This window comes from Hyperolius riggenbachi, chromosome 2 (genome assembly GCF_040937935.1).
Source record: "Hyperolius riggenbachi isolate aHypRig1 chromosome 2, aHypRig1.pri, whole genome shotgun sequence".
Taxonomy (NCBI): domain Eukaryota; kingdom Metazoa; phylum Chordata; class Amphibia; order Anura; family Hyperoliidae; genus Hyperolius; species Hyperolius riggenbachi.
The window spans coordinates 412,350,539-412,370,420 of record NC_090647.1 but is presented as its reverse complement, the minus strand read 5'-3'; the positions used below and the strand labels follow the sequence as shown (position 1 = coordinate 412,370,420).

The 19,882-nt window shown below is 41.0% G+C and overlaps 1 protein-coding gene across 3 annotated transcripts in view; it reads left to right on the top strand.

Annotated features, from left to right (window-relative positions):
* USP9X (ubiquitin specific peptidase 9 X-linked) overlaps window positions 1-19,882 on the top strand; it is a 342,688-nt gene that overhangs the window by 53,697 nt on the left and 269,109 nt on the right. For all 3 annotated transcript variants that reach the window (XM_068269855.1, XM_068269853.1, XM_068269854.1), the window contains exon 2: window positions 19,403-19,653. In XM_068269855.1, the coding sequence (XP_068125956.1) occupies window positions 19,558-19,653 (96 nt within the window). In that variant the 5' untranslated portion in view covers window positions 19,403-19,557. The remainder of the gene's footprint in view (window positions 1-19,402; window positions 19,654-19,882) is intronic.

Genomic DNA, 19,882 nt, shown 5'->3' with positions numbered 1-19,882 from the left:
GGGAGGGTTCTGTGTGAGAGTATGGTTAGGTGAAGATCAGTGATATTTTACTATTGGAATTTAGTAGAATATTGTTAATTTAACTGATATTCTACTAGCGGCAATCCCCCATGCCTAGGTCTGAAAGATTTTAGGCAAAGATTAAATTGTCCAATTGCTGTCAGAAATTGCGATTTTGAATCACTTCAACTCAAGCTTTAGCACGCAATTTACAATGTACAGTCACATTTACAAATGTGCATTGACAGAAACTGACCTCATACTATCAAATTGATAGTATGTCATTTTCTGTCATGTTTGCAAATGTTATCGCATTGTGAATTTAGGGGCAAAGCTAGATTTGAAGAAAATAGTGACCCCTTTTGGCTGGCCCACCCAGCTGACAGTGTAGGTGGATGGAGAGCGTGAGCCGCCAAGTGTTGAGAGCCACTGCTACTGTGCAGTGAGCTGTTACTGCACAGCAGGCTTCAGGAGGAGTCCTTTTCTTGAGCGCCCCAATGCTCACTGCCACTTCACAGCAGGGGGAGGGGGGGGATCGGGACTGGAGGAGGGAGCAGAGCAAGTGTGGGCATGGGGAAAACTGCAGCTTTGACGATCACAGGATCAGGGTTTCCCCAAATCACGATTTCAGTTTATAACCGATCGTTTAGCCCTACCTGCGTCCTTTTTTCTAGATGTATTGTTTACATGAATGCTTTGTACGTGTACTTGAACGGACACTGTGTGTGATTGTATTTCACTATGGAAAAATGAACATATATCTTTGCAAGCGTTTATTACAGCTGTCCGCTATACTATCTCAGGGGAAAAAAAACAAATATAGAAGTAGATAAATACTTGCTCTACTTACATAACATATGTATTGCACTGTTCACGTTATTATTCCTGTGAATTTTATAAAGGAAAAGTAGAGAATCCTATTCTAGACAGTTTCCATATTTACTGTGGCTATTTTGAAGCCAGTCGTGATGTAATATCCGCCCTTAGTCTCCTCTGCCTGATTTGCCCGCTCTTAACTATAGAAAGTGCAATGTTTCAGCCTGAGAAATTTTGGCCTATCAGGGAGGAACAGAGGTGTGGGAGGGGAAAACAGGAGGGAAAGAGGCTTCAGCCAATCAGGCTGCATTAGTTAAGTCTGAGGGGAAGTAGAGAAGCAAAAAAAAGACAAACCAGCATGCCCTGTGTACTAAATTTTCTGTGTACCAAATTTTCTGTGTACCAAATAAGTCATGTAAACTGGGGAATGATAATTTATCAACAAGAAAAGGAATAGGGATTTTAACTTTTGGATTGCCTGATTAGCATCCTTGTTTACCAGATAAAAAAAGATTTTTGATTTTATGCCGACAGTTACTCTTTAACAAGTTTCCTGGTTTAGTCTCTAGAAGATTGAATGCCTTGTTCAAGTCTTCTTGACCTTTGGTCCATTGTTGTTAATGCTTCCTTTTTAGTGGAAGGTAGTTTTAAGGCCATTTCAAGATAAAGCTTAGAATACTTTAACTGTTGGCTTCGCACCATCTATGGTGTACTTTGTGCTTACTATGTCCTATTTTACTTTTTCTGCAATCTTCCTGTTTCAAGCTTTTAATAATATTTTTTTTACCTATCACCTTGCCAAATGCCAGTTCACTAAACCTATTTCTGCACAGAAAATTTAAATTACCGACTAGTGAGGTAGATTACAAACTTGTGTGGTAATTGCATTAAGAAATGTCAAATTGCAATTCAAAAATGTACGCATTTGGTAAATCGGACAAAAATGTTTGATATTTTTCTCCGGCTCTTATCAGCCGATAACTTACTCTCTCCATGCTCTCCATGTGCAGTAACTTTGACAAGCAGCCAATAAGGCAAGCCACAGCCCTTCTTCTCATCCTGATTTGATATGACATTATTAAAGGTGGGTCTTACCTTCCCCTGCTCTGTGAGAGTGAACATTTTAAGGCTTTTATGAATCCCTTTAGATGTGAAAATCTGTATTCTAGCATACAGAAGAGCTCCCCCTGGTGGCTGCAGCACATCTAAAGGGATGAAAGGATGCACTGGACAAAAAAAACCTCAGACTCGCGCAGCGCTCCCTGCCTCACCGTTGACCGGCTCCACAGCTGGTAGTAATAGTTACCGAGCAGAGCTTAGTGAATTTCTGCCTTGTGGAAAATCTTTATTTGGGGGGGGGGGGGGGGGTGTAAAATACCAAATGTGGTATTTTTTTTTTATTAATTTTTTTTTACATTTTTGTTTTTCAAACAATAACACAACATATAACAGTATGCAATCAACCATTAAAAGGTCAAGGCCCATAAGGGGCAAGAGAGGGAAAGGTATAGGAAGAAAAGAAAATTTCCATCGTAGTTATTCATACAACATCAGTCAGGAAAGAGACTAGCAAAGTCAAATATAACTTTACATTACATGTGGCATATGCTCTATTGGCTATGCAAATTACCCCTAAGGATCATTTTCTTTAACCCGGATACAAGGAATAAGGTGTTAGTAAAATGTCTTCATCATCAATCATAATTTCTCAGCAATAGGCATATCCAATATCCAAGTATATCCCGCTCTCAACTATACATATTAGATATCCACCTGAATATTTTTTTTTTAATTCAATAATTTTTATTGTAATAAAAGAGATTTACAACGTAGTATAGCAGTATACAGAAGTACAGAAACACAGAGTATAATACAAAGTAATGCACATTATACAGAAGGGGCAAGGCCCAAGACATATAATATGGATGTGGGCATAGCATCAGTCCACCATGGCCCACCTCCTATAGTAGCAGGAGTATTATCCCTTACTATCCTTCTAAGAAAAAGATATCATGAGTAGGAGCCAGAGCCCAAAGGGCAACATATCTGGACCCTCAGACTAGGTACAGGGTAAGGGACTAAAAATCAGAAACCTTATTTATGACGTTCAATCAGTGTATATCAGCCCAGTCAACCTTCTAGAGCTGAACAATATACCCTGGTAAGTAATTTAGGCATCTTGTGAGACACGGCCAGAGAGGCCATTAAGAAAGTTAAAGAATGGATAGAATATTTTAAAGAGAATCTGTATTGTTAAAATCGCACAAAAGTAAACATACCAGTGCGTTAGGGGACATCTCCTATACCCCTCTGCCACAATTTCGCCGCTCCCCGCCGCATTAAAAGTGGTTAAAAACAGTTTTTAAACGTTTGTTTATAAACAAACAAAATGGCCACCAAAACAGGAAGTAGGTTGATGTACAGTATGTCCACACATAGAAAATACATCCATACACAAGCAGGCTGTATACAGCCTTCCTTTTTAATCTCAAGAGATCATTTGTGTGTTTCTTTCCCCCTGAAGCTATCTTCCACTGAAGTGTCAGGCTGTTTCTTCCTGCAGAGTGCAGACAGCTCTGCCTGTATGTAATTCCTCAGTATGTGAAAGCCCAGCCAGCTCAGAGGAGGATTTATCCAGCTTGTAAAAGATAATAGAGCAGAGAGAAGCTGCACTAGTCTAAATAACACACAGGCAGTGTGCAGAGAGGGGCCTGGAGGGGGGAGATGCATCACAGAACCACAACACTGAAGAACTTGACAGCCTTCCAGACACAGGCTGACAAGTCTGACAAGAGAGAGATAAGTTAATTTATTACAGAGATGGTGATAGTAGAACGTGCTGCAGTAAGCCAGAGCACATTAGAATAGATTTTGGAACTTGTAGGATGGAAGAAAACCGGATGAAATTTTTGTTACGGAATCTCTTTAAGAAAGGAATATAAAGAAAAAGAAAAACAGAAGAGAGAGAAAGAGTTCTCTTCCCAAGACCCTGCAGGTGAAAAACCAATGCCATGTTGGAAAAGGACAAGGATTTAAAAGGTAACTGAGAAAGTATCACTTCACACCTCTTTTAGGCCAAATCAGCAAGAATCGCAGAGTCACCGCTACAGTCCCAGTATCTCCTTTCCTTCATCAGATTCTTTTAATATTGACCACATTAGCCAACTGTTTTGATGGTTAAAGAGTCTACTGTGAGATTCCTGTACTATAGCCTCCGTTGTTTCAATAAAGCGCATTTCCCCTAGTCAATCCTGTGTTGATGGGGGTATAGTAGACTTCCAATGCCTAGGAATAGTAAGCCTGGCTGCTATTAGCATATGTCTCAGGAGTGATTTTTTTTTTAAATTTCTTTATCGGGATAGGCAACATGAGCAACAACAGTGACTCTGGATTAATTGCAAGCGAAATATTTAGACATTTATCGATGATCAGTGTTATTGTTGTCCAAAAGGAATGGAGTTTTGAACATGATAGCCAGATGTGAACCATAGTACCCCTCTCTTCACCACATCTCAACAGAGGGGGGAAATGTTAGAGTAAATATTGTGCAGATGGGAGGGGGTTCTGTACCATCTGGCAAGGATCTTGAAAGAGTTTTCTTTACCTCTACTAGAGAGTGAAATTTTAGTGGTGAATAAAAATGCTTGTGACCATTGTTTTTCGGAAAATTCAACACCGAGTTCTGAGTGCCATTTCTCAATGTATGTTGGGTCTAGCATCGAAAATAGCTTGTAGAAGAATATTATAGAGTATACGAACTGTGTGCCGGTCAGGGGGGGAGACAAAGCAAGATTTCTCAAAAGGTGTCAATGCTCGATTTGGGTAGGAAAAATCAAAAACCTGTTTCAGAAAGTGGGTCAGTTGAAGATACTCATACCAGGGAATTTTCTGGCCATTTCTTTTGGCTTCCATTTCAACTTTGGTGGCTATTTTATTGTTAGTGAATAAGTCTTTGATTTGGATCTTTTCACCTAGAATCGTCTTACTATACATGCCTTCCCCCATGCCCGGCACAAAAGCAGGATTTTCCCATACAGGCATGAGTTCACTAAAATAGGATATTCTATGTTGTGATATTTTGTCCCACAGGACTAATGTATCTCTAGTAGGGCCTAAGAGACGCAACCCTGTTTTCAGCCTCACTTTAGGTGGTATCCATAGTAACGTTCCCAGAGTATTGTCTAAAATATCATTTTCTAAAGTTACCCACTGTTTAGAGCCATTGTTAACACACCAATCTTTGATTCTCGTGAGGTGAGCTGCTAAATGGTATATTTTAGGACAGGGGAGGGCGAGTCCACCTTCTTCTTTGGGTTTAAAAAGCACAGAAGCAGCAATTCTGGGCCTATGGCCTTTCCAGATATATTTAAGCCAAAGAGTATGAAGTTCCTTCCAGAAACTTGCAGGAATAGAAATTGGGAGTTCTTGGAGCGGATATAATAGTCTAGGCATGAGATTCATTTTAATCACGTTAATGCGGCCCACCCATGAATGTAGCAAATCTATCCATTTGTCTAAATCTTTATTACATTGAACTAATAGTGGGGGAAAATTTTCTTTGAACAGGTTGGCAGGATTTTTGGTGAGTTTAACTCCAAGATAGGTGATATGATCTTCTTTGTAGATGAATGGAAAGGAATGCTTAAGCTGTTCCATGTCTGTGTGGTTTATGGAAAGATTTAATGTTACTTTTAGGAGTTTATCTTGAAATAGCTTACTTCCCCGAATTTGTGTAATAATTTGAGAAGGTTAGGTAAGGTGATCAATGGTTTTGTGATAAATAAAAGCAGATCTGCATAAAGAGCCATTTTATATTGCTTCCTCCCAACTTCCACACCGTGCACATCTGGGCATTGTCTAATGGTTATAGCAAGGTGTTCCATTGTCATTATATATAGTAAGGGTGATAGAGGGCAGCCCTGGCGAGTACCATTGCGTAGGAGAATGGGATCTGACAGGATACCATTGATTTTAAGCTGAGCTGACGAGTTTTTTATAGAGTATTGATACCATATTATAGAACGGAGTTCCAGGGCCAAATCCCAAAGCAGCAAGGGATCGACGCAGGAAGGCCCACGATAGTCTATCAAAGGCCTTCTCTGCTTCGACCGCCAGCAACATAGCCGGTATCTTTTTCTTCTGGACGTACTGTGATAAAAGCAGTGTTTTAAAAGTATTGTCCTTAGGTTCTCTACCTGGGACAAATCCTACTTGGTCTGTGGAAATGATAGGTTCATTCAGTGCATTCCCTCTATCGGCTAAAATTTTTAGATCCACGTTGATAAGTGAGATTGGTCTATAATTGGAGGTTATTACAGGATCTTTACCTGATTTGGGAATTAAAGAAATATGGGCCATTGTTGATTCTGCAGGTAGGAGTGTTTCTGAGGAGATATTTGAAAAGGCTTTGCCAAAGAGAGGCGCTAAAGTAGAGGCGAAATCTTTATAGTATTCCACCAGGAATCCGTCCGGGCCTGGGGACTTACCAGATTTCAAAGTTTTTACTGTTGAAAGAAACTTATCAGAGGTAATAGGAGAGTTAAGTAATTCAGTAAGGTCTTTATCTAAACGTGGGAGAGGGGATTTCTCAAGATAGGCGTCTATCTTGGGAATTGGAGGGTCCGTAGGAGAAATATTGTATAGTTTAGAAAAATAACCATGTAACACCTTAGCTATCTCTTCTGATTTAGACACCTTTAGACATTTGGAGTTTAAGATGTGGGGGATATATGTGGAGGCTCGTTTGTGCCGTAAGGAAGCTGCTAATAGCTTACCACTTTTATTGTTATGTTCATATAACATACCCTTGTATCTCAGAAAATTATGTGCTCTATTTGATTCCAATAAGGCCTGCAGAGCCTTTCTACGATCTAGCAGCTTATCTCTGTCCGCAATTAAAAGGGATTTTTTATGAGTTCTTTCTAGTGTTAATATTTCTTGCAGTAAAGATTTAATTTGAGCTGTATATTCTTATTTCTTTTTTGTTCCTATTTGTATGAAATGTCCCCTTAGTACACATTTGGGGGCAAACCACACAGACATGGGTGAAGCTTCTTGATCTGCAAAAGTATTAGCATTAATGTAGTGGGATAGTGCATTTTTTAAAGTAGCTGCTGAGTCCTTATCCTGAAGAGTCTTGTTGTTCATACGCCATGATCTTAAAGGAGTGGGATAAGAAGGGAAAGATATTTGTAGATATATTGGAAAGTGATTTGACCAAATCTGAGATCCAATCCTTGCTCTAGGTGACCAAGAGAGGATGGCATGGGATACTAAAAACAAGTCCAGCCTGCTGTAGCTATTGTGTGGGTGTGAAAAAAAACGGTAATCTTTTTCGTCTGAATGTAGGATTCTCCAAACATCCACTAATTGTAGATCAAAAAGGGTTTTCTTAATCCCACCAATAGCTCTGTAGGGCTGACTAGAGACTCCGTTGGAGTTATCAAGAGCTGGGTCTCAGGTGAAGTTAATGTCACCTCCTATGATAGTATATCCCTCTCTAAATTTATCAAGAGCAAAAAGAGTGGAGCGTAGGGTACTTACTTGGTCTACATTTGGCATATACAGGATCTTCTCAAAAAATTAGCATATTGTGATAAAGTTCATTATTTTCTGTAATGTACTGATGAACATTAGACTTTCATATATTTTAGATTCAAATACACACAACTGAAGTAGTTCAAGCCTTTTACTGTTTTAATATTGATGATTTTGCCATATAGCTCATGAAAACCCAAATTTCCTATCTCAAAAAATTAGCATATTTCATCCGACCAATAAAAGCAAAGTGTTTTTTTTAAAAAAAAAGTCAACCTTCAAATAATTATGTTCAGTTATGCACTCAATACTTGGTCGGGAATCCTTTTGCAGAAATGACTGCTTCAATGCGGCGTGGCATGGAGGCAATCAGCCTGTGGCACTGTTTAGGTGTTATGGAGGCCCAGGATGCTTCGATAGCGGCCTTAAGCTCATCCAGAGTGTTGGGTCTTGCGTCTCTCAACTTTCTCTTCACAATATCCCACAGATTCTTTATGGGGTTCAGGTCAGGAGAGTTGGCAGGCCAATTGAGCACAGTAATACTATGGTCAGTAAACCATTTACCAGTGGTTTTGGCACTGTGAGCAGGTGCCAGGTCGTGCTGAAAAATGAAATCTTCATCTCCATAAAGCTTTTCAGCAGATGGAAGCATGAACCCACTTTTGAACCAGAAACAGCGGCAGAAGCGCCTGACCTGGGCTACAGGGAAGCAGCACTGGACTGTTGCTCAGTGGTCCAAAGTACTTTTTTCAGATGAAAGCAACTTTTACATGTCATTCAGAAATCAAGGTGCCAGAGTCTTGAGGAAGACTGGGGAGAGGGAAATGCCAAAATGCCTGAAGTCCAGTGTCAAGTACCCACAGTCAGTGATGGTCTGGGGTGCCATGTCAGCTGCTGGTGTTGGTCCACTGTGTTTTATCAAGGGCAGGGTCAATGCAGCTAGCTATCAGATTTTGGAGCACTTCATGCTTCCATCTGCTGAAAAGCTTTATGGAGATGATTTCATTTTTCAGCACGACCTGGCACCTGCTCACAGTGCCAAAACCACTGGTAAATGGTTTACTGACCATGGTATTACTGTGCTCAATTGGCCTGCCAACTCTCCTGACCTGAACCCCATAGATAATCTGTGGGATATTGTGAAGAGAAAGTTAAGAGACGCAAGACCCAACACTCTGGATGAGCTTAAGGCCGCTATCGAAGCATCCTGGGCCTCCATAACACCTGAGCAGTGCCACAGGCTGATTGCCTCCATGCCACGCCGCATTGAAGCAGTCATTTCTGCAAAAGGATTCCCGACCAAGTATTGAGTGCATAACTGAACATAATTATTTGAAGGTTGACTTTTTTTTTTAAAAAAACACTTTGCTTTTATTGGTCGGATGAAATATGCTGATTTTTTGAGATAGGAAATTTGGGTTTTCATGAGCTATATGGCAAAATCATCAATATTAAAACAGTAAAAGGCTTGAACTACTTCAGTTGTGTGTATTTGAATCTAAAATATATGAAAGTCTAATGTTCATCAGTACATTACAGAAAATAATGAACTTTATCACAATATGCTAATTTTTTGAGAAGATCCTGTATATGCCAGCTATAGTAACTCGAGTGTTGGCTATATTACATTTCAAAAATACATATCTACCCTGTGTGTCCACTTTGACCTCTAAGACTTCTGCAGATAAAGTGTAATGAAGAGCAATGGCTACTCCGCTGGATTTAGACTCAGCATACTCAGTGCAAAACCATTTAGGGTAATACTTTATTATGTGATTAATCTGGGGAGTGCCCCTTCTTAAAATGAGTTTCCTGTAATATCAAGATTTGAACCTTTTCTAGGTGATTCTGGTGTAGGATGTGAGATCGTTTCCTAGGCTCATTAAAACCATTGACATTAAGAGAACAAACCTTAAGAGCCATTAGTTTTCCTAGTCTCAGAAGAACATCTTAGTATTCTGGCATTAGTTTGAAGTTCCCCACAGGGGCAGGTCAGAGAAAGAAAAAAGGGAAGAGAGATAGAGAGGAGTGTGGACAGAGACAACCACTCCAAGTGAGAAAGCATAATGATTGCAACCTTAAACTCCAATACCTGGTTGCCCCTAGCTCTGGTTGGGACACGTGGTCAGCCATAACGGGAGAGGGACCGATGGAGCTTCATCCGGCCCCGCTTAACTGTTGGTAAACCTTCAGAAGGAAGGAGGGCCTCTATTGAACTAAGTGGTCAATTTGGAAGGACTATAGAACAGATAACATGCTTAGATTTGTTTTTAGTAATTAGCGAAATAGAACAGGGAGCTACTTTAGGTTTTGCGTCACTGTCTCGTGATGGCATAATGCAAAATCATGACTTACTACCCATATTTTGAACCCAATTATGCAGTAAAGCAATATTTGTGACTAACATAACAGAGTGTATTATTAAATCCGTGAGCCATTGCCATATTCATATTTAAACATTGCTATCTCTTAAGGTAATAATACAAAATTCAATGCTCTTCCCTCGTGTGTGTCCCCCCCCCCCCTCTCCTCCAGCCCCCACCCCAATAAGGTCAGGAACCTTGTCTAATACATTAATTAAACAGTAGTTAGCAGCAACTTGGGAATATGGAAATTTGGTAGAAGAGATAATGAAGAGTAGCAGACATATTGACATAAACATTCCCAAAAGGTGGAATTTGAAGTGTTCGATAGTTTTAACATGAATCAGGAGGGGAAGATAGAAAGAAAAAAGGTGGGGGGGGGGGGGGGAGGAGCACAGATGAGGTTATGAGAGACAGATATCATACCCTAGCCTCCAGCTGTTTATGGTACTATTGGGTAGAGGGGGAAAAAAAAAGGAAAAATATCCAGCACATAGGGATCAAAAAATCAGAGCGCATGTAAAGTATGATTATTGTAGCTCCAGTTCTTAAAAGACCGCTAATAAAATAGTCCAAAAACCAGAAAAAACAGAGGAAAAACATAAAAATAGTATAAACGTTACTTGAAATGCAAGGGGAGAGAAAACTGCAAGGGGAGAGAAAACTGAGAACATTCTTCAGGTATTACTCAAGACCTTTATGATAAAAGCTATGGTGCGTGATAAAGTCACTGTTGCTGTTGGGTTAGCAGGAGCGTTTGCGATGGATCTACGGCCTCGTGAAGCTGAGCCTGCCGTGCGCCATCTTTCTCTCTGCGGGAGGGAGGTCACCGCTGGTTCCTCTTCTGGCCAGTCTGGTAGACTTATTGCTGTTAGTGAGAGTTCATCTCTGATCTTAGTTAGATCTTCTATGCCTTGGTATCTTAAGGTAGTACCTTCTTTCTTTATGATGAGACGAAAGGGGAATCCCCATGAGTACTGCGCACCAGCTTCTCGTATTGCTTCCAGCAATGGCTTTAGTGCTCTACGAAGGAACAGCGTGTATCTGGAGAGATCCGGGTAAAGCTGCAAATTAGCTCCATCAAAATCAATAGAGCCGGCTTGCCACGCTGCCACCATTATGGCTTCTTTGATAGCGTATGAGTGAACGCGGCATATAACATCTCTCGGTATGTTTGCCTTGACTGGGCCAAAGGCACGGTGCGCACGGTCGATATCAGTGTGAAAGTCTGGCCCTTTGTCCAGAAGAAGTCTAAAGATACTTTGCAGAGAAGGAATGAGATCTTCTGTGCCAGTCGCTTCAGGTAGGCCGCGGATCCTTATATTGTTTCGCCTGCTTCGATTTTCGAGGTCATCCATCTTGAAAAAGTGAATGGCGAGTTTCTTATCATGTGAGCGGGATGCCTTGGTCAATTGCTCCACTTTTTCTTCCAGGGCCGATTGTGTTTTCTCGAGTTCATCCACTCTATTACCCACGTGTGTAACCTCCGATCGCACCTCGTCAATGTCCCGCTTATATGCTTGCTCAATCCGTTGTGCAAAAGTTTCAAAGTCTTTTTTTAGTAGGAATCGTACGAAGCAGGGCTCGGATGTCTAGTTCAACCTCCCCGTCTGAGCTCTCCGGGGATGATTGATTGCGTGAGAGCTTACTCGCTGGAGAGGTGGGTTGGGACTGCGAGCGGAACAGCCTAGGCCTTGGAGGAGAAATGGCGTCCTCCTCTTCTTCCCTGTTGTCACGGCGGGGCCATGAGCCTGATTTACGGAAGTATGAATCAATGTCAGCTCTCCCGGCTCTCGTAGAGCTGTTCGCCCCCCTCTTGCCTTTCTTTTTAGTAGTTATCGCTAAGAATAGATCACGCTGTAGAAGCTATAAGCAGGGCTAGACGACGGAGCTCCTCTTAGACACGTCTAGCTCGCCTCATGGCCAGGCCACGCACCCACCTGAATATTTTTACAGTATTTATCGCACCATCTGGACCAGATATCAAAATTGTTAGGGCAGTTTTTGCTTTTATATGTCAGTTTACACAAAGGAAGCATATGATTGGTTGCAGAGATCCATTCAGTCTTGGAGGGCATTACTGATTGGTTCCAGTGGGTCAAGATTACTTTTCTAGCTACATGACAGTGTGAAGATCATTGCCTGCTTGAGATTTTTATAACTACCTTTGTCAAATATTCCAAGCATCGACATTTTTGTTTCAAGCCTAAATGGAAGATCCAACACCCTCCCAATAATTTTTTCCCCTTGTTCCCAAAATCTTCTCAGTTCCGTGCCTTTCCAAAACATGTGTAAATAGGTTCCCACCATTACCCCACATCTAGTGCCTAAATTAGAATGAGTGCTATTAATTTTCTGTAGCCTACTTGGGGTGAAATATACTCTAAGAAGATATTTTAAATGTATTAGTCTGTCCCTGGACAAGATCAGGACCCCATCTCCTCTGCCCACCCCGCCTTCCCATTCCTCATCTTCTATTTTTCAAGCGTCACCTGTCCATTGTTCATGAAGTTTGTTGGTGTTATTACCCATCTGAACAAGAAGATCTGTATATATAACTGATAGAGGTTTTTCTAGTCTTTCCTGAATAAGTAGAGGCTCCAGTGGATCGGACTCCAATTGTATGTTCTCCCTACCAAATTGAGCTATATACGCATGAGAGAGTTGTAGGTATCTGAAATACATATGTTTGGGGATATTGTGAAGCTGCTTGAGTTCCAAGAAAGGTAGTAAGGTTCCTGTCTTAGTAAAAATGCAGTATTTTACAGACCAAAATTAGTTTAACCATTTCAGCTCGCGGGTTTTTTTCATCTTATGGACGAGAGTAATTTTCCCCTTTCAGCAATCCTCCCTTTCATTCCCCAATAACTTTATCACTACTTATCACAAATAAATGATCTATACCTTGTTTTTTCTGCCACCAATTAGGCTTTCTTTGAGTGGTGCATTATGTTAAAAAATGATTTTATTCTAAATGCATTTTGACAGGAATACAAAAAAAATTAAAAATCATTTTTCAGTTTTCGGCCATTATAGTTTAAAAAATAATACATGCTACCGTAATTAAAATCCACACATTTTATTTGCCCATTTGTCCCGTTATTGCAACGTTAAAATTCTATCCCTAGTATAATGTATGGTGACAATATTTTATTTAGAAATAAAGGTGCATTTTTTTCAGTTTTACATCTATCAACTGTCTTTAGTTAACTGTGGTGTTTATGTAAAGTGCTGCCCATAATTATTCATACCCCTAGCAAAATTTGACTTAGTTACTTTTATTCAACCAGCAAGTAATTTTATGACGGGAAATGACATAGGTGTCTCCCAAAAGATTTTTTTGCTCTTTTTTTGAGCACTTTTTGCTCAAATGAAAAGCTGAGAAATGTTTTTTTTTTCCCACAATCATGCCTTTTGTACATAGTCTTATCTTTTGGGAGACACCTATGTCATTTCCCATCAAAAATTACTTGCTGGTTGAATAAAAGTAACTTTAAGTCACATTTTTCTAGGGGTATGAATAATTGGCAGCAGGCACGTACCTACCTTTTTTAGTCTTTTCCAGTTGTTTGTGGTGTTTAATTTCCTGCCCATTACCACAAGATTGAATGTTAAGATAGTCAAGCTTTCAGTGGATCTATAGTTTTAGGATCTCCCATATGCAAGGATCCAGCAGAGGCCTTACTTAAAGCAGATCAGAACTTTCTCTCTGCTCTTAAAGGGAACCTTAACTGAGAGGGATATGGATGTTTCCTTTTAAGAAATACCAGTTGCCTGGCAGCCCTGCTGATCTCCGTGGCTGCAGTAGAGGCTGAATCACACACCTGAAACAGCAGCTAATCCAGTCGGACGTAGTCAGAGCACCTGACCTGCGTGCTAGTTCAGGGGCTGTGGCTAAAAGTATTAGAGACACAGGATCAACAGGAGAGTTAGGCAACTGGTATTTTAAAATGAAAAATCCATATCCTTCTCAGTTCAGGTTCTCTTTAAAGATATGCAACAGCATAATAACCTTTACTGAGAAACATTTCTTTGTTACAGCTGATAAAAATCCTACAATAAATCTGCAATGTCTACTTCCTGCTTTCATGGAAGCAGACATACTATTAACATCCTGTGCTTTCCAATGAGCATATCTGCCGTGGTATTCAGGTGACACAGGAGAGATCAAATTACAACTTGTTATTAGACACAGATGAGGAATTGGACTAAACTCTCTCTACATACATGCAGTTTCTGTTTTCCTTCTGTCCCGTGCAAGAGTTCAGGTCCATTTTAAGAAAGGGTCCGAAAGCACGTGGCCAGTTGCAGCTTTGCAGATTGTCTTCCTGTTTAGTTTACAGTGCCTAGCGATCTGCTAGATGGATGGTCAATCACTGGCCGAAAGAATTGTTCTTCTTAAGGTGATGTTTTGCCTCACGGGAAGGGTTTTTAAACCCTCTAACTTCGCTCACCACCGTAGTGGGTAAAATGCAGCAAAACATGAGGAAAGGTTCAATAGTAATATTTATTGAGCTACAATCCTGTTATAATAATCATCTAGGCTTGCAGAATCATAGTTACATTGTATTTGAGTAATTCTTGAGCACCAATATTCCTTTTTTTTTTTTTTGTAAATTCTTTATTACGAACCAACAGCAGATATACAATAATCCAGCAATCGTTTTGTATAATAGCAAAGAGAAATATAAGGTATGCCATATACAGAGATATGTACAGATCAAACAGTGGCATTATTACCATTAGTACAGATTGTTGCTGAATGGGGCTAGAAATCTAATTATAGCCATATATGTTAAACTCAGAAGTAATATACAGGGATGCCTTGTAGCATGCTCTCATTAGCTAAGAAAGTGATCAAAAATGACCACCTTTAAAGCACCCTGACTGTAAATGGCGTATTTTCATGAACTTTCTTAGTTTTTGCTGTAATGTTATAAACTAATAAACACAAAGAAAACAAGACAAACCAGATTGGGGTTTCGGGGGCAGTGACGGTTCGCACCCGGGGGGCGGTCCCACTACCTCCTGGTAGCTAAAGAGTCTCACGACTACACACCTATACACACCTGCATCATAGCAGTATGCCCTATTCATAATCAAAAAAGGTTCCATCAACCTTCAGAGCAGGTCACTAAGTCTAAAGGTCTGAAAGGGAAGGATTAAGTGTCTACTAGTATCGTACTTAGCTCTTCAGACTCTCTAACTGAGGACCATTATCTCAATGTTTTATGGAATTTTTCCGTATCATTAGAAGCAATGTGAGCCATGTTTTCCATCATGTAAACATGGTCCATCTCTGTCATTACTTCTCTAACATTGGGGGGGGGGGGGGGATGGGGGGTGTCTCGCCGGTGTCTCACTATCGCACACTTTGCTGCATTCAATATATGTTTCACCAAAGAATTTTTTATATTTTTTCATGGACCAATTATTAACGTGTAGAATATAAAATTCTGGGGTGAAGGGAATATCCCCGTTATCTAATTTCACCAGCATTTCTATTTTTTTCCAAAAGGTGTCTAATCTAGGGCATGACCATAGGATATGTGACAAGGTGCCACGCTCTGTTCCACATCTCCAGCATTCAGGGTTAGATGTAGGGAAAATCCTATGTAATTTAACTGGTGTCATATACCATCTTGAAAGGATTTTTTAATTGATCTCTGGAATGCGTGAGGATTCTGGAAGTTTTATGGGCGAAAGAGCACTTTTTTGTCCTCTGAATTGGGTCAAGGCGTATCCCCTAGTTCAGTTTCCCATCTGTCAAAGAATGGCATCTCTGGGGTAGATTGCTCAATTAATAGCAAATAGATTGTCGAAAGTGTTTTCTCTATTGGGTCTCCTTCTGTACACAAGGCCTCAAAATCAGAGGTCTTTCTAACCATTGCAGGTAGTATTCTATGGCTTCTTAAGTAGGATCTAATTTGGAATAATGTCCACCAATTAAAGTTGAAGGTAGGGAGTTTGAGTCTAAGGTGAGCCATCCACTATGATCACAAACCATCCCGAGAGTCAATTTGACCTTTTGTCTAGAGGCTCTATCATCATGATAGAGGGCTAAAGGTAAGTCTGGGTTGTGTGATAGAGGAAGTAGTGGTGAGGGGTGAGGAGATATTTCAGGTAGATGCCTAATCTTTTTTTTTTAAACAGTTGAGCGTGTAAAGGCTCAGGGGTGAGATTTGCCAATTAGACATGTCGGGGTCTTTCACCCATGGCAAATCCAAAAGGTAATATTTAGATAGACTCATTTCCAGGTTAGTCCATTGTTTAATATTTTTGTGTCTAGCCCAATCAATCGCTCTTGTTAAGACTGCAGCAAAGTGGTATAGCCTGACATTAGGCACGGCCAGGCCTCCTGATTGTTTAGTGCTGTAGAGAATATCTCTTTTAATTCTGGGTGGTTTACCCTTCCAGATGTATCTGTTAAACAGAGTTTGGGTATGACCTAAAAATTTAGAAGATATTGGAATTGGTAGGGTTTGAAATGGGTATAGGAGGCAAGGCATGACATTCATTTTTAGCACAGAGATGCGTCCTAACCAGGCCAAATGAGGGAAATTCCACTTTTCCAGGTCACCAGCGAAGGTTTTCAACATAGGGGGAAAATTCAAAGCAAAGGTTTCACTCAAAGTGTGAGAGATATTGGTGCCCAGGTAACGAATACACCGTTTATTCCACTTGAAGGGAAATTTCTGTTCAAGCTCTTGTCTTACTGGCTCTGGGAGTCCCACATTATATGCTTCGCATTTATCAAGGTTGATCTTAAATGCAGAAAGCTTAGCAAACTTGTCTAATTCAGCCAGCAATCTCGGGAGAGAAGATTCTGAGGACGTGAGGAAGAATAGAAAATCTTCCGCATATGTGGCTACCTTGTTGCTATTATCTCCCAGCTCAACTCCCCTGATGCCCTTACAGTCCCTAATGTGGTTTAGGAATGCTTCCAGCGCCAACGCGAAAATCAATGGTGAAAAAGGGCATCCCTGGCGTGTTCCGTTTTTAATGGATAGGGGTTTTGAAAGGTCCCCATTGACTTTGATACAGACCATAGGGTTCGTGTATAATGCGTTAATGGAGAGTAGCATACGTGGGCCCAGCTTAGTATTTTTAAGAATAGCTCTCATCCAGTCCCAGCTCACCCGGTCAAATGCCTTTTCGGCGTCAGTGGAAAGCAGCATACAAGGAATCTTTCGTGATCGGGGAAGTTGCATTAGGACCAGAGCTCTTATGGTGTTGTCTCTAGCTTCTCTATGAGGGATGAATCCAACTTGGTCCCAATGTACCAAGGTGTTCATGTGTTGAGCTAATCTGTTCGCTAAGGCTTTGGCAAAAATGTTTGTCAATATTTAAAGAGAGTCTGAAGCGAGAATAAATCTCGCTTCAGCTCTTATATATAGCAGGGGCATGTGTGCCCCTGCTAAAACGCCGCTATCACGCGGCTAAATGGGGGTCCCTTCACCCCCAAATCCCCCTCCGTGCAGCGCATCCCCTCTTCCGCATAGAGGCAGGGCTAATGGCCGTCTTCCTTCGCTGAGAGGGGTGGGGGAGAGGTGGCGATGCTCCGCTGATAGACGCGCTGTGAGGCAGGGCTGCAGCCGTTAGCCCTGCCTCCAGCAGCAGCAAAATCTACGAACAAGTTGGTCGTTGATTTTGCAGGGGTGGGTTTGGGGGTGAAGGGACCCCCGTTTAGCCGCGGGATAGCGCCGTTTTAGCAGGGGCACACATGCCCCTGCTATATTTAAGCACTGAAGCGAGATTTATTCTCACTTCAGTGTCTCTTTAATAGTGATATCGGTCTGTAGCTACTGCAGTTGGCGGGGTCTTTATTTGGTTTGGGTATGACTGTTATATGTGATTCAAGAGTCTGGATCGAGAAGTCTGAGTTTGGAGTATTAGCTGCTATAGAGTTAAACAGATTACATAAGTATGGGGTGAGGATTTCTATAAAAGTATTGTCACATCACCCAGAGAAGATCGGGGGACCTCAGCGACCTCGGAGGGGAAATACCTGGCAACAGCACGTCTGCTTGTCCTTCACAGGCACAGGGTATGAACCACACTGTAGTTGATCGCCCAATAAAGCCCATTGCTGAATTCAATCAATGCAAAATACTGACACCAATCCCACACTGCTCTGTTGCGCCCCCCCCCCCCTGCGCATAGCAACAGAATGTGTCTGTAGATTATTGGCCCTGCGCTGTCTCCGGATTGAGGAATGATCTTTCACTGCTGACATTCCTCGTAGGTTCCTAAGACTTAAATGCTTGACTGCTAAAAAAAAGCAAGGAGTAAACTTTTTCTGCAGTCTCTCCTGTATGTTTATAAAAGCCACACATTTCTCATTGCACTGCCTTGCCTGTAATAGGAAAGACATTTTCACTATTTAAATTAAATATTGCTGGTTTATCTAACAATATTAATGAAGGTTTAAATGCTTTTCACTACACCCTTCCAAGAAGAGAACTTAGTTGCAGTCCTGGCTACAAAGAGTTAATCTCTTAATAGGAGAGGTATGATATAGGCATGATCATGTGTTTGGCTCAGTGCTAAAGAGTGAGCGCTTGATGAATATAAGGTGATTTGTTTGGACAGTTGACACTGCAGTGTTCTCCCCAGGCTCTTTTAGCTGGATGTTGCACCCGGCTAGTTTTGGTGACCACCCGTCTTTGATCGGCTCATCTTCTCCTCTGCTGTATGCAGAGAAGCGTCGGTCCTGCATTCTGTTATCACGCCCCACCCGGCTACTTTTTCATGCCACCCAGCTGGAAAAAATTTCTGGGGAGAACACTACACTGCTTTGGGTGTCAGCAAAGTAGCCTCTGTCTTTGCCACAAGGAGACATTTTTTTGCTAAATGCTCCAGCCGGGTAATACATTGAAAAACATTGGCAGCGGGAGGTACTGTACTTTGTACATAATGGTGAGTTTTCAGAAGTTCTTCCTCCCTTTCCCAAAGTAACAGACTTAATAGTTGAACCATATCAAATTCGACCGGTTTTGTGTTTCAGAGAAACCAAGAAGATACCCCAGGAAAAATTTTTTTTTTGTTTTTTTTTTTACACTTTATATATCAATAAATATTGTCATGCAATGACTCTCATGTAGTTGCTGCCTGGATGCGTGTAGAAATATGATAGTCAGCGGCAGTTTTACATTTTTATCCTTGTAGGTCCGCGTTAAGGTGAGCCTGTAGTGAGAGCTGTATATTGACTGCCATATTTTCCTTTTTAAACTGTATCAGTTGCCTAATGGTCCTGCTGATATCCTTGGCTGCAGTGGTGTCTGAATCACACACCGGAAATGTTTGCAGATATTTAGCAGAAACGTCTGATCTGCATGCTTGTTAAGGCTGGATTCACAGTGGTCAGTTGCATAATGCACGTGTTAGGAGTGTGAACTGCAGACTGGACATAGACTTTAATACAAAGCCTGCTTGCAGTGAGTTAGAATAACGTGATCCATTACAGTGTACTACTGATAACTTTACACATTTGAATTACTTTTTTGACTGGTCAGTTTAAGTTGGTATTACCATCAAATCAGTAGCTTGTAAAAATATACTGGATTAGATGTTTGCAAAGAACCTTGTAATGCTGTATAGTTTTTATTAATATTTGAACTGCATTTAGCTTAAAATCAAATGTTTTTGTTTTTTTTATTGGTAAAGTAATGCTTTGTTCTTTACAGGTTATGCAATGGTCTCTGCAAATCGTTCTGTGTTTGAGGTGGTGCTTCGTAAGACAGACATATGCCGGCTTGTCTTTCATAAAGAGACTATAATTTCTTTTCTTGTGACTGCTACATAAACAGACAAAATTGCAAAGATTTGCCCTGTGTCGAGTATGACAGCCACGACCCGTGGCTCTCCGGTTGGAGGGAATGAAAGCCAGGGCCAGGCTCCTGATGGACAGTCCCAGCCTCCACTCCAACAGAATCAGGTGCGTTTCACAAATCTTTCTGCCTTCCTTCCTTATCGTTTTTCTTACAAGTGCTAGGTGGTTTGCACTGAATGTACTGCGTCAGCATGTCTGTTGTCACCCAGATTTTGTGCCAATCAGTGTGATGACCAAACACCTGTTGGAATGCACAGTGCACTGTTGCATGGTGGATGCATTGCCATTAAATTAAGAAAGCCATGGAATCTGTGTGACAGTGGATCTGCTTATG